General features: G+C 42.6%; 1 protein-coding gene across 5 annotated transcripts in view; it reads right to left on the bottom strand.

Moving 5' to 3' along the window:
* The window catches only part of LOC115475473 (carcinoembryonic antigen-related cell adhesion molecule 1-like), a 130401-nt gene extending 114916 nt beyond the window's left edge, over positions 1-15485 (bottom strand). For 2 of the 5 annotated variants that reach the window (XM_030211214.1, XM_030211212.1), the window contains exons 1-2: positions 15168-15485; positions 5694-6059 (exon numbers count right to left, since the gene is read on the bottom strand). In XM_030211214.1, the coding sequence (XP_030067074.1) occupies positions 5694-6059; positions 15168-15222 (421 nt within the window). In that variant the 5' untranslated portion in view covers positions 15223-15485. The remainder of the gene's footprint in view (positions 1-5693; positions 6060-15167) is intronic. The other 3 variants (XM_030211211.1, XM_030211210.1, XM_030211215.1) reach the window with 3 other exon arrangements.
* Positions 15486-15729: the final 244 nt, after the last annotated feature.

The raw sequence follows: 15729 nt of genomic DNA, 5'->3' as shown, positions 1-15729 counted from the left end.
TTTGTAAGCACTAAGTTTTGAACCACAATCTGAAAATCATACTTTGGTAATAACGGTTTCAATTTGCTCAAAACGTTTAACTGAAAAAAAGCATGACTGTACCAATTTAGAAACTTGTGCTTGCATTGTCAGTTTTGAATCAATGACGATACCCAAACTCATGATCTGATTTTTAAAGGGCGATCTGTATCCCCTCAAAAACAGGACTATGATCTATCACTAATACACCTTGATAGAAGCATCACGTCGGTCTTCAATAGATTGAGAGTTAGTTTCCTCACATCCAGTACTTAATCTTTCTTAAATACTCATCCAACTTCACCCTTCCAACAGAAAAACTCATCTATGGGGAAAAAAACCTGTATATCATCCACATACAGTTTAATTTCAACCTGTTTCTCACGCAACAAAACACAAAAGTGGAGTCAAATACAGGTTAAATAATAACGCCGATAAGGCAGATCTTTGCAGAATCCCTACATCCACTGCTAAAGCCTCCGACACTGTATTCTCCCAAATCACTTGCATGGTGGTTTGCGTCCTATCATACACCATCCCCCTCACCCCAAGAGCATATAACCTTCAAGCAAAACAGTATGATTAAATTTAGGAGCTCAGAATTTGCTGAATATTGACCCCATTATGAACAGTAATGGCATAGGGAACAGGTGTCAGTGGCAGGTATTACTATGACCAGTAGTAATTTGGCCCATTTTTTTAACTCTTATTTTTTCCTCTGTTTTTCTCCCCATAGCAAATTTGTCCCCCCTGTTTACTAAGCCATGCTAGCAGCTGCCGTGAGCTAATATCGACACAGCCCATTCACTTTGAATGGGGTGTATCAGCATTGCTGTGCGGCTTAGTAAACAAGGGGGTTGGTCTTGTTCTGTAAAGTTCTGAGACATTTTTTTTGCCCCTTATGTAAAATTTCTTTCCAACTTTCTGTTGGGTTGGAAAAAAATATGGTCTCACAGCTTGTTTGTTGAGTCTTATTTCTACACATGCAAGTGGACTAAACACAGCAACCATGATACTTTGCTTCAATATCAAAAATACTCAGAATATATTTCTCCAGTTTCTTAAAACTAATATAGCATTGAATATCCTTCAAGGATTATTTGGGCAGAAGTAGAAGAATAATGACCAGACTGCTCCCTTACTTAGAAATAAGAAACATTTCCTAGGCCGAGTGTCCCAGTTAGAGCAATGAAGAACAAGGAAAATCTAGGTTCAAATTCAACTCCCCCCATTACTGTTTATAGGGTCGATGCATTACAGCTACGCGCTAACACATCATGCACACAACTTCCTAATGAAGCCTAGTGGAAAAATTTAGGTCCTCAAAGAAATAACCAAATAGTATGCACATAACCCCTATGTAAAAAATGTGGGTTAACATGGGAGAGTGCAGACTGGTCTGCACTAGCAGAAGTTATGTCTTGTGCACATACAGCAAAACAAAAAAAGCCCCAAACTCCACAAACAAAGCAAAAGCAAACGAGGGGTGAAGTGACAACACATGAGCTGATGTGCAATTCAGCACAAAGCCTTTACTGAACAGACCCAACACAGTCACTGTGTTTCAGCTCCATAGCCTGTGTCTGGAGTCTACAATTAACAAATTCAGAATAATAAAATGAAACACTAAGTGGATACACTGAGAAACAAATAAACAATCGTAAAGAAACTTAGTCAGTAACTCGATTAAAAATATAGATAGAACTAAAATATAAAAATAGAAAATAACCACAGAGATATATATATTATACTAAAAAGTTAAAACCATAAATACAAATGTAGGGAAACAAACAAAAAAAACATTGTAAGGAAAGGAACATACCATACAGAACCCAGATTTGCATATGAACACATCTGCACATGTGCTGGAATGTTATTCTGTGCATACAGTAAATATTGGTATTGCAAAAATTTCAGACACAAAATAGCACATGTGCAGATGTATTCATATGCAACTTCAAGTGCCCATACAATTTTTGTGTGAGACAAGAGTGGCTATGCATTGTCTGTGTTTACTAGATTCTTGATACACTGCCTTTCTGTGGCACAACCTAAGCAGTTTACGTATTACGTATGGGTACTTTTCTCTGTCCTCGTGAGCTCATAATCTCTTTTGTACCTAGAGCGATGGAGAGTTATAAGGAGCCAGTTTCCCCAATTCTCAGCCCACTGTGCTATTAGGCTAATTATGCACTCCAAAGCAATCAAAATGGAATACATTCAGGTACTGTAGTTATTTTTCTGTCCCTGGAGGACTTACAATCTGAGTTTGTACCCGAGGCACTGAAAGGTTAAATGACTTGCCCAAGATCACAAGGAGCTGCACTAGGATTTAAACTGGGTTTTTCCTGGTTCTCAGTCCACTGCTCTAACCATTATATTAGTCTTCTACTCCACACTCCATGTGTATGTTAGGTTTGCTCCTGTGCAAAAATGTGTACTAAAGCCAAGCTAACTAGTGCACAAACCCTAGCACACATTACTGCATTAGTCACTAACCTTCAGATTCTATACATCACACCTAAATTCCCAGGCACAAATTGACTAATGAGCTCTGAAACATCGGGTGCTAACCAATTACTGATGTTAATTGGCAGTCAATTATTTGTGTGTGCATCTCACCGCACGCTATTCTATAAAAACACAGTTCCTAACTTCAATTGCGCATAACTGAAAAGGGGGCGTATCAGGGGAGTTCCAAAATGTTGTGAACGGATTTACAGAATTCATCCAACATGTGCTTAAGTGGGGTGCAGGCATTTACACCTGCTTTTAGCAGGCATAAGTACGACACCCAAAAGGTAGGTGCCGGATCCACACACAACAGTATTTATAGACTAGTGCTTAGCGCTCAATTGTTTTGGTGCCGACATTTATTGAACTCCTTCCTAAGAGGGTAATTTTATAACAGGGTGCCTAGGTTAACAGGGCAGGAAGCCACCTATTTTATAAGAGGCACGTAGGCATCTATATCTACTATAATAAAAAGCAACCTCAACGTTCTGAGGACACTGACGTCACTGAAGTCAGTCAGTCTCCCAGAACGGTTCGTGGATTCATGGTGGTGAAGCCACCCCACAGACACGTGCCCCGCCCTCGCGTCACACGTCATGACGTCGAGGGCAGGAAAAAAAACACCTAAACAAACGGTTGACCCCCCCCCCCCCCAAAGCTGCAGCTCAACACAAGGACCTCCAGCACCCCCCCGCAACAACCCCCTCCTGAGACACCCACCTTTGCGTTGCTTTGCCGGCGGGGGACCCAAAACCCCGCCAGCACAAGCCCTGTCTGCTCACTACGGCGTCATCTTCGGCGTTCCTAGCCTGTGGAGGCAGGGCTTCTGTGCGTCTGACGTCCTGCTCGTGCATGACGTCAGACGCACAGAACTCCGCCCTGCACAGCTACCAACACCGACGATGACGCCGTACTCAGCACACAGCACTTGTGGTGGCGGGGTTCTGGGACCCTGCGGCAAACCAACGTGAAGGTGGGTGCGATGGGCACGGTGGGTCGGATGGCTGCGGCCGGATGCATCGCCGTGGGTGGGATGGTGCCGGGAGGGGGGGCATCGCACCTCACAGGCAACTGCTCAATGAGGAAAACCTTGCTAGCGCCCGTTTCATTTGGGTCAGAAACGGGCCTTTTTTACTAGTGTCTTTATAAAATACTAGCACAATTCCTGCACAAACAGCATCTATATTGTGGGCGCTGCTTAGAAACCATAAGTACATGTGTTGTCATACTGAGACATCGAAGGTCTACCAAGCCCAGTATCCTTTTTCCAACAGTGGCCAATCCATGTTACAAGTACCTGGGAAGATCCCAAACAGTAAAACATTTTATGCTGCTAAATCCTAGAAATAAGCAGTGGATTTTCCCATCTTAATAACTGTTTTTTACTTATCCACCTTTTTTTAAACCCTGCTAACTGCTTTTACCACATTCTCCAGCAACGAATTCCAGAGTATAATTACAAATTGAGTAAAGAAATATTTTCTCCAATGTGTTTTAAATTTACTACTTAGTCATTGTATTTTTGGAAACAGTAAACAAGCGATTCACCCATTCCACTCCATTCAGTATTTTATAGACTTCTATCATATTTCTCTCAGCTCTCTCTTCTCCAAGCTGAAGAGCCCTCGCCGCTTTAGTTTTTCCTCATGTGTAAACTGGGACTTCTCCCAAACCCCTTCTCAAGCACACCTACTCTATGCGTGTGTGCTGGCTTGTACCACATGTACTTGTTGGCATAACCTAATTTTATTAAAAAAAAAAAAAAGAAGAAAGAAAGAAAGAGACCTCTTGTGTGTGAAAAGGTTTTATAAAATTACATTCTTAGTAAATTTCAGCAAGACATTTTCAGGGCTGACTCAGCCACTAGGTGGATGACAATGCAGCATCAGCACAAACAGCAAAGGTATCACTTTAAAGCCACTATCAGTGGCAGACCTTCCAGCATCTGTGCACATGCACTTAAGGCTTGCCCCCTTGAGAGGCAATGGAGGGCACAGCAAGCTTTAAGTCTGAGCAGAATACTGAAAGGCCCACCACTGAAGGCTAGAATACAAACTTGGTCCAGTGGCTGGAGCCGCAACAGCAGTGGTAGAAGGGGGGGGGGACAAGAAATCCTGGACACTGGAGGGGGGATAGAGAAAGGAAGATGGTGGAGCCTGGGGGAGATGTTAGGGAAGATCTAGGCTATGGGTTGGGCCAACATGAATGGCTAATTAGACTGACCCTGGTCACCATCTGTTTTTTTTTTGCCGTATCCTGTATCCAGGGTTGGCTTAACCATTAGGTAGACTCTTAGGAGGTGGCAAATAGCAGCTGCCTTAAAAACAAAACAGTATATCCTGTCAGTTACAAAAACTCAAAGAACCATCACCATGTACCTTTACCTGCAGGAAGTGTAAGCAGTTTTCAAGCAGCCCATGTACCCAGGTAAATTTCTTTTGGAACACTGTCATAGATATTACCTCTCATATATATTATATATCTATATACAAAGCAAATTTTAATATTTAAGAGCATGATAGCCAATTATGCATTTTCACAGCATTGCACTGGATGGTATTGGGATGTTTATCATTACACAGTTTATTTAAAAAAAAATTAAAATCATAGGGTGGGAGACTAATGAGAGGAGACCTATGGGCCCAAAAGGTAACTTGGAGGCAGACAGGGTTGACGGTTCACCTAGGGTGCCTAATACTCTTGCACCATCCCTGAATGCACCCAATTACATTGCAAGATCTTTGGGCAGAGACTTATTGTACCTGAATGCAAATAATGCTGCAAACCACTTTAAACATCCTTTTTAAAAGGTGAGCTAAAAATCTAAGTGTTAAATTAATACTCCTGAGAATGTCTTAGAAGCAGAGAACATATTGCTCTTTACATCTTTAACAGGACAATAATAAACTGTCCTAACTTAGGGCTTATTTTACACAAGTATATTTTTGCCTGTTTATTTTTTTGTAGTAGTGATAAACAATTTTGTGCATCAGATTACTTCATAACTGTATGTATGTATCATTCACTGTACTGTTATGCAAGTATTATTTCCTAACTTTCCCATCTCCTGTACATTTTAAAAAAATTAATTTTCTTGAATTCAAAATTTCTAGGAATTGCACATCTGTAGCTAGGAGATATAAATGTTTTAAATCACTCACCATAGACTATTATAGTTACTGTGGCTTGTTGTTGTTGTTGTTGTCCTCCCCTTGTTTGAATACTCACAGTGTAACTGCCATTGTCATTTGTATTAACTCCTAAGATCTCCATGGAGCAGTTTGGAAAAACCCTCACTCGACCCTTATAGGGCTCTTCAATTTGCTCAGGAGGTGTAGTATTTGGGGAATAGTTCAGCATCTGATTTTTATCTGTGCTCCTCTCCCCTTTGTGCCAGCTGAAGAGCAGAATAGTCCCAGTGACACCACTGACAGACAGCAGGACATTCTCTCCCACCATTACAGTCTTCGGTATGGGGACAACAGATACTTGTGCAGAAATCTGCTGGCTCCACAAACTCAGAAACACTGAAAGAGAAAGAAAGAAAAGAAAAGAAAAGAAAAGAAGCTGTTAAGTAGGATTCATCTCCCAGTGCTGACCTCATGTTTACACTGGTGGCCTCACTGACTGTGTGGGTTGGTGGGGGGGGGGGGGGGGGGTAGAGGAGAAGCAAAAAAACTATATAGTTAACTGATTTGTAGCCACCTTCTCCAAAACAAATTATGATGAAGACACCATTTTCTCTCTAAACACCCAAACAAGTGCAAAATATACAGCCACTTATCAAATAAAAACTGCACATATAAAATAATACACTCTAATGTACAGCAATTAATTTTTTTTAGTTTCTTCCTCAAAGTTGTTTTCCTTCTCTACTTTAACATAGGTGTGTTATAGTTCCTTTTCCAGGTTCTCTTTCTTTCTACTTTTTTTCCCTCCCTCATTTTCCTTTATCTGTCTCTTCAGCACTTTCCTGTCACTTCTCTCTAACTCCATCACCATTTCTTCACGTCATTTTTTTTTATATCCTCTCTCACCCTATCTCCCCTCGTCTTCCATCTCTCCACCCCTGCCTTTCCCTCTTCATCCCAGTTTCCTTCTCTATATATCTTAGCTTCTTTATAGCCCAGTTTGCCAATACCTTCACTATCCCTCTGTACCTCTGTCTCCACTCCAAACATCCCAAATTTCCCCACAGAGTACCAATTTTTAGTAACCACTTTCCCCTTTCCCACTCTATCCCCAGCTCAAAACAGTTCCCACTGCCAAACCTCAGTCTCCCTCTCTTTCAGTGCCTCCCTAGTAGCCTCCCTCTGCTTCAGTTACCCTTCCTCCATTCACAGAAAGACAGAGTGGGGTTCACACTCTCCACAGTAATCGAACACAACAGAAAAAAGGGGGTGGAGAGGGCCCAATGTCAAGAGATCAGTCACCACACTCAAGGGTAAGATGCTTCAGAAAAACCTTTATTGGGACCCAACACGGTCCATGTTTTGGCTGTATCAGCCTTCTTCAGGGGTCTCTCCTGAAATCCAACGTGCGCTATGTGCCACAATTTCCTCAAATTATTATGGTCTGGGTCAGCTCTGTCAACAACACTATGTCAGCTAAGGTAGTGTTGCAAGAGAATAGATTTTCGGTGGGCCTAAGGGGAAAATGGGTGGGCATTAAAAATGCTCCCCACCCCCACTCCTACCCTGCTCCCCTTGAGGCCCTCCCTCCCCCCAAACTCAAGGTTTAAAAGAAGTTATAAGTACCTGAGCTGGTGGGGATCCACAAACCCCTGCCAGCTGAAAATCTCCCTGAAGGTGCCAGAAACACTTGTTCTCAGCTCGGCAGTCGCTTCCGATACTGCTGATGCCAACACCCCTGTGGATACTCAGTTTTTGCGTATGCATGAAAACTAAGACTATGCAGAGTACCAGCTTTGTTCTGTTTTACTTGACTGTTCCTACGGAACGTATCCAAACCCAATGGACCCGTTTCACCATATGGCTTCTTCAGGGGACTATGGAACACGGGACCCTTTTGAAAGGTTGCTGTCATTTTGACTCTGGCAAAGCTAAGTTCAACTTTTGATTCATTTTGAACTATAGAACTGCTGTGGAGAGCAATTGCTTTAATTAATGATTTTTCACAAGAGCAACACGAAAATTTAAAAATTAGTTAGTTATTGTACACCAGGTTGGATTGGGGTTTTTTTTAATGACCGATAGTCAAAGCTATGTACTGTGGTCTGAATGATTTTGATTCTCACATATAGCCAGACATTTAGCTGTTTACCAAAGCTCTCTGAGGTCTTTCCCCCCCCTCCCCCCCCCCCCCCCCCCCCCATTTATCCTTTTTAAGGTGTTTAATCTATACAGAGTTTTGTTCACTCTACTGTGGTGTATTGAGTATTGTGCGTTCATTTGAGTGAGCTTTCCCCTATTACTACTACTACTACTATTAAACATTTCTATAGCGCTACTAGACTTACTCAGCGCTGTACAAATGAGCATGAAAAGACAGTCCCTGCTCAACAGAGCTCACAATTTAAATTGGACAGACGAACAGACAGCTAGGGGTGGGGAAATTGCAGTGGTAGGGGTGATAAGTGAGGGTGTTGAGTAAGAGAGTCATGGTTAGGAGTCAAAAGCAGTAGCAAAGAGGTGGGCTTTAAGCCTAGACTTGAAGACAGCCAGAGACTGAGCCTGACGTACTGGCTCAGGGAGTCTATTCCAGGCATAGGGAGCAGTGAGATAGAAGGAAGGGAGCCGGGAGTTAGCAGTGGGGGAGAAGGGGGACCACAGGAGACATTTACCCAGCGAACAGAGTTCACGGGGAGGAGTATAGGGAGAGATGAGAGCGGAAAGGTACTGAGGAGCTGTGGAGTGGATGCACTTGTAGGTCAAAAGGAGAAGTTTGAACCGTATGCAGAAGCGGATAAGGAGCCAGTGAAGCGACTTGAGGAGAGGGCTAACGTGAGTATAGCGACTCTGGCAGAATATAAGACGCGCAGCAGAGTTTTGGACAGATTGAAGAGGAGATAGATGGCTGAGCGGGAGACCAGCGAGAAGCAAATTGCAGTAGTCTAGGCGAGAGGTGATAAGGGTGTGGGTAAGGGTTTTGGTAGCGTCCTCGGAGAGCAAAGGGCGAATTTTGTTAATATTATAGAGAAAGAAACGATAGGTTTTGGCAATCTGCTGAATATGAGCAGAGAAGGAGAGAGCGGAGTCAAAGATGGCTCCAAGGTTGCGAGCAGACGGGACAGGGAGGATGAGAGTGTTATCTACCGAAACAGAGAACGGGGGGAGAGGAGAGGCTGGTTTAGGGGGAAAGAGGAGAAGCTCTGTTTTGGTCATGTTTAGTTTCAGGTGGCGGCAAGACATCCAGAGCGATGTCAGACAGGCAGGCCGATACTTTGGTCTGGATTTCAGCTGAGATATCCGGTGCGGAGAGGTAGATCTGGGTATCATCAGCCTAAAGGTGGTAGCTTTCCCCTACCTTGGTACCTTTATACCAATTTATACAAATTTGCCTTTATAAAATAGCTACCTTGAATTTTCAGTAGCACACAAGTTTACACTTGCAACAAAGTGTGTGTGTGTTTGTGCATGTGTGTGTTTGTGCTCTGCCATATTAGACCCTCGGGAATACCTACAAACTGTGTGCATACATGAGCCATGCAAATACAGTTTACACCATTTTAGAAAAACCCTATTCCACGTGGGGTCCTTTTTATATAAAGAAATGGCCATGCATTAAGTGAACTGCTTACAGAGCAGCCATTTCAGGGGGAGCACTTACCACCACACTTACCACCACCCACTGACATTGCGGTAAGGGCTCCAGCGCTAACTCGGCAGTAATATTACCGCCAGGTAAACACCAGCACTACAAAAATAGAAAATATTTTTGTAGCACTGGAAATGGCATGTGATGGGAGTGGGAACTACCGCTGGGCTCCTATGGTAGTTCCAGATTGGCATGCACCAACCCTTTAGTAAAAAGGCCCCCCCCCCCCCCAAGTAGGTAACATCATCGAACGGCACCAGGATAAATTGCTCTTCCAGAGAAGTTCCAGGAGGAACTTTACACTTAAGTTCTGAGCCTACACAGCCGTCTCATCTCCTCAGTTAGATCCAAGGCCGTAGAATGGAAATAAAGCTCTGAGAGAGGTGGGTGGAAACAATACAGTTTAGGGGATGAATAACTTTTGTACACAAAAGAGGAGTGGGACTTGAATGTGATCATATGTGATGATCTTAAGTTGGCCAAACAAGGAGAAAAGGAGATGGCGAAAGCTAAAAGGATGCTTGGGTGCACAGGGAGAGGAATGACCAGTAGGATGATGCCCCTGTATAAGACTCTGGCGAGATCTCATTTAAGAATATTGTATACAATTCTGGAGACCGCACTTTCAAAAAGATATAAACAGGACGGAGTCCGCCCAGAGGGCAGCTACTAAAATGGTCAGTGGTCTTCGCCTTTAAAAAGGAGACAGAGCAGCTTTTAAACTAGAACGGGTGGGGGGGGGGGGGGGGGGGGGGGGGGGGGGAGAAAGCTGACAGTCGCCCAGGAGTGCACAGTTTGGTGTGGAGTATCCTTGAAGGTTACTATTGAAAAACAGGACATTTAGGGAATCCCAGTAGAGAAGTTTCAACTATGCTGAAAGTAAGTCAGGTATGCTTTATGAGAGAGCAGGAGAAATGATACACATAATCCCCTTCAACTTCTAAGCAGCTTATAGATTAAAGTAAAAAAAAAAAAAACACCACCACAATTTGAAGTACCTCTATACAAATGCTAGAAGCCTAAAAAAAAAAAAAAAAAAAAAGATGGGAGAGTTAGAATATTTAGCACTAAATGATGAGGTGAATACCCATCTCAGAAACCTGGTGGAAAGAGGACAAACATTGGGACACTGTGTTAACAGGGTACAAATTGTATCGAAATAATAGAGAGGATCAAATTGGAGGGAGGGGGGTTGCGCTATATGTTAAGAGGGAATGGAGCCAAATAAAATAAACAATCCACATGACACAGACAGCTGTGCGGAATTATGGATAGAAATTACATGTGTGAAGGGAAGGAGTATTCTTGTAGGGTGATTTCAATTACCCCTATATTGACTGGATAAATGTTACATCAGGGAGTGCCAGGGAGATAAAATTTCTAGATGTAATAAAATGACTGCTTCTTGGAGCAACTGGTCCAGGAACCGACGAGAAGGGGAGCCATTTTGGATCTTGTCCTTGGTGGTGTGCATGGCATAGTGCAAGAAGTGGCGGTGTTGGGTCCCCTGGGAAACACTGATCGTAACATGATCAAAGTTTACTGTAGCTGCATTTAATTTCCGAAAGGGTGACTACAATAAAATGAGGAAAATGGTTAAAAAGAAACTAAAAAGATCGGCTACTAAGGTTAGGGCACTAAATCAGGTATGGAAGTTATTCAAAAATACCATCTTGGAAGCCCAGTCCAGATGCATTCTACGTATTTGCAAAGGTGGAAGGAAGAGGAAATGGCGACCAGCATGGTTAAAAGGTGAAGTAAAAGAGGCCATTACAGCCAAAAGATTGTTCTTCAAAGATTGGTAAAAGAACCCAAATGAAGAAAATAAGAAAAACATAAGCACTGGCAAGTCAGATGCAAAGCATTAAAAAAAGAAGGCTAAAAGAGAATATGAAGAGAAACTTGCCGCCGAGGCTAAAACTCACGGGAACAATTTTTTCAGGTACATCAGAAGCAGAAAGCCTGAGAGGGAATCCGTGGGACTGTTATACTATGAAGGAGCAAAAGGTGTGAAGGCCATAGCGGAGAAACTGAACAAATTCTTTGCTTCTGTCTTTACGGAAGAAGATGTAAAGAGATCTGTCTGTACCAGAAATGGTTTTCAAGGGTGATGATGTGGAGGAACTGAAAGAAATATTGGTGAAGATGTACTGAGCCAAACTGACAAATTAAAGAGTAGTAAATCACCTGGACTGGATGGCACACCTCCAAGGGTACTCAAAGAACTCAAGCATGAAATTGCTGATCTGCTCTTAGTAATATGTGACCTGTCGTTAAAATTGTCCGTAGTATCTGAAGATTGGATGGTGGCCAACATGACGCTGATTTTTAAAAAGGGCTCCAGGGGTGATCCGGGAAATTATAGACTGGTAAGCCTGACATCAGTGACAGGCAAAAGAGTGGAAACTATTATAAAGAATAAAATTACAGAACACATAGACAAACATGCTTTAATGGGACAGAGTCAGAGGGGTTCAGCTGAGAGAAGTCTTGCCTCACCAATTTGCTTCATTTCTTTGAAGGCGTGAATAAACATGTGGCTAAAGATGAGCCAGTTGATGTAGTGTATCTAGATTTTCAGAAAGTTTTTGACAAAGTTCCTCATGAGAAGCTCCTGAGAAAATTAGAGTCATGGGATAGGAGGCAAGGTTCTGGGGTAGATTAGGAACTGGTTATTGGACAGAAAACAGAGGGTAGGGTTAAATGGTCATTTCTCTCAATGGCGGAGGGTGAACAGTGGATCTGTACTGGGACCAGTGCTATTTAACATTTATAAATGATATGGAAATTGGAATGACAAATGAGGTGATACAAAACTATTCAAGGTTGTTAAAACATACGAGGACTGTGAAATATTGCAGGAAGACCTTAGGAAATTGGAAGACCGGGCATCCAAATGGCAGATGAAAAGTAATTACATTGTAAGCTCTTTCGAGCAGAGACCGTCTCTTTATGTCCAGTGTACAGCGCTGTGTACATCTAGTAGCGCTGTAGAAATGACAAGTAGTAGTAGTAATGTGGACAAATGCAAGGTGATGCACATTGGAAAGAATAATCCAAATCATAGTTACCCAATGCTAGGGTCCACCTTGGGGGTTAGCACTCAAGGAAAAGATATAGGTGTCCTTGTAGATAATATGCTGAAGTTTTCTGCTTAGTGTGCGGTGGCGGCCAAAAAAGCAAACAGGATGCTAGGAATTATTAGGGAAGGGATGGGGAACATGACTAAAAATATAATGCCTGTATTCTTAGCCTCTAAGAATACAACAGGAGTGAAATAAGAATTTCTGTTAGTTCTAGGTATTATTTGAAGTTGTTTAAACAATTTTCTTCTAGTTACCTCCATATATTGCATCTTGGATTCTCCCTATGGTGGACTTGAGTAATATATTTCATATTTTTTCTTTTATGTTGTCGCATGTATAGACATCCTGAAATATTTACTTTCCTGCTCAAGGTTATATATCTTGATATATTTTGTAAAATGAATAAATAATTAAAAAATATATATATAATGCCTGTATTGCTCCATGGTGCTTCCCCACATGGTACACACACACACCTTGCTCTGTCCTCCCCTTTCCCCCTCCCCACATGGTACACATTTTTTTCTGCCCCTCCCTCTCACGAGGCACACTTAATTTGTTCTGTGTGCCCCCCCCCCATTCCCCATGGCACACTCACCTTGCCAGCTGAATATGCTATAAGGAGGATGAGAGGATGCACAGCATCTGCTGTTCTCTTCCCCCCCCCCCCCCCCCCAGAGATTGTGTGGCAGGAGGAAGTAGTGAACCACTGCACATCAGGCCACTTCCTCCTTCCTTGCGAGGCTGCCGCAGGAAGTCACAGCTGCCATTTTTATAATGCAGCCAGCGGGGACAAGAGCAACTCAGGATGCTCCTGCCCCGAAGAAGCCACTAGACTACCAGAGCTTTAAAAACAAAGGCCTTTGGAGGGCCTACGGGTAGATGGGTGGGAGAGGTTACATTCTTCGTGGCGGATGGCTGACTTTGGGGGGGGGGGGGGGGTGGGAAAACCACTGTTTAAGCTTTGCTTCCGGCCAAAACTGAGCATCAAATTTCTGCCAGAACCAAAACCATCGGTTCCGGTAAGCCTCTAAGTTTAACACACAAAAATTGGACAACATCTGGTTCTGTTGCAAGAAAATTCCTGTCCTGTTTACGACAGTAATGGGAAGCATCTGAAGGATTCTGTCAATACCTTCAGAGTTATCCTTCACATCAGCACTGTTTTGCACTAATCTCATCTTTGACCAAAAATGGCTCTCTGCTCATGGAGACTGAGTCATTAGATAAAAGTTCTTCTTAATCTGTTGTTCCCTGTCTTTTTTAAACAGACTGGACTACTGCAACAGTCTCTGTGCTGCCCTAATGATCGCCAGTGTAAGCTGCCCTGTGATGCCCTACTGCTAAAGGAAGAGCACTGGCTTCCAGTCCTGCAACAAATACATTTTAGAATATTTACACTTATTTTTCAAGCTTACTCCATTGTTTCTCCTTTCTATCTTGCCTTATCACCTGTTCCATATATATTTCTGCACAGATCTTGAGATCCTCACAGGCTAATTTACTGCTCTTCTGCCTTCAAGAATCAGAGTTGAACTCACCCGGTGCTCTGTTTTTCTCTACCTAGAGCCCTGCCCCAGAACCACTGGATTGAAAACTACAATTCCAAATTTAAGAAAATGATTAAAACCTGGCTGTTCATCTTACCTAAAAAAATAATTAGACAGTGTGTGATGACTTCATCTTCTAACTATGCCTGTAAAATGTGTCATCTTACCCCTTTTAGCTTGGTTGCCTGTTTTGTCTAGTTTCTTTAAGCAAGAATTATTGCAAGACACCATGATGTTCTGCAACGGTGACAGTACCAAACATTACTTACATAAAAAATAAAAATAAATACAAATATAAAATAACAGTAGCCCCAGAACAGACCCCTCTAGAGCCCCACTGTGTAACCTAATTCCGATCAGAATATGGGTCAGTAATTGTGACACTCTAATCTCCTTTCATGCAGTTACGCACTTACAAATGTGGCTCCTGAACTCCATCTTTCTTAATCTGTAAATCAGCCTTCTAGGGCACTTATATCAAGAGTCCAGATAAATCATCTCCTAATCTGCAGGTGGTCCTAAAACGTCACGAAAATAACACCTTGCCTGAAGTGCACAGTGACTCTTCAGTACTTGCAGATAACACTGTAACAGGGTTTAATGTCATGCTGACAGCCTAACTGTATGAAGAAATTCTCCTACCACATCACAATATTATTTAATAAGTTATAATATTATCCTGCAGGCAGATAGGCCACTAATGATAACACTAGCTCTATTTTTTTCCTCTTGATTTTTTTCCAGTTTACAAAATCCAAGCAAGGCCCACAATCATAAACATCATCCTCTCTCACATATTTGTAGGGCTGTGAAAACAGGACTGCAAAGATCTGCTCTTACTGTGAAGAGACAAAATTAATACAATTTTCTTGCCAGCTGTAGAGTGTATTCTAAGACATGCAGTTCCTAATGTCCTATTTCAGAAGAACGGAGAACCCTTATTTTAATTTTGCGTAGCTTCTGTTTTATTCGTCGGATCGAGAGTCTCGCCTGTGTTGAATTAGGCCCTTACCCAACCCACTAAAAAAAAAAAAAAAAAAAGGGGGAGGGGGGTATTCGTCAGTCTTATAGCATTAGATTGTGTTCCAGTAATATAAAATAAATAAAGACAACGCCCTGACATATTCTGACAATTCACACGGATCTCTTACTAAAAAGCATTGTTATGGTTAACGTGATCATAGTTATCTTCTATCTCATCTCGATTCATCTCTTCTCTTACCTGTGAGGATGACGCCCCGGATAGCCAGAGCCCTGCTGCAGACAATTAAATCCATCCCAGACGAAGCCCAGAAAGAACAGCTTGTGGCTGGATCAGTTGAGGGTGGGATCTGTCTGCAAAGGAAGAGAGAGATTTACGCCTGCTCGTAATCCTGTTTAGAAACCCTGATCCCGGCTGACGGTTTAAAGCCGTAACACGCAGACTAGATCGCCCGTTCGTGTGGCGGTCACACCGAACTGCCTTTGCAGGTTCAGACGGGCAGCGCTCCTCCCTCCGTCACATGCTTCCCGGTTAACCCTCCCACTATAGCGGGACGGACGCCAGCAATATCATCAGGTCGGATTCACTATAATACTGGGGAATTTTCCTGGAGGAGCACTGTCCCTCCCCCTTAGATAACCATAAGCCCCACCTTACGATGGCTGATGCAGTGCTCCATATTAATAATAATGATTTAATAAATAATGTCATATTCCGTATTTTTTAATGCTTCTGTTACTTTAATTTGCACTGACACTGACCACAGGAGCCAGCATTCGGGGTGCTGATCGCCTCCAAGATT

Source organism: Microcaecilia unicolor, chromosome 8, assembly GCF_901765095.1.
Source record: "Microcaecilia unicolor chromosome 8, aMicUni1.1, whole genome shotgun sequence".
NCBI classification, from domain to species: domain Eukaryota; kingdom Metazoa; phylum Chordata; class Amphibia; order Gymnophiona; family Siphonopidae; genus Microcaecilia; species Microcaecilia unicolor.
The sequence above is the reverse complement of the archived record's forward strand: the minus strand, read 5'-3'. Positions and strand labels throughout refer to the sequence as shown.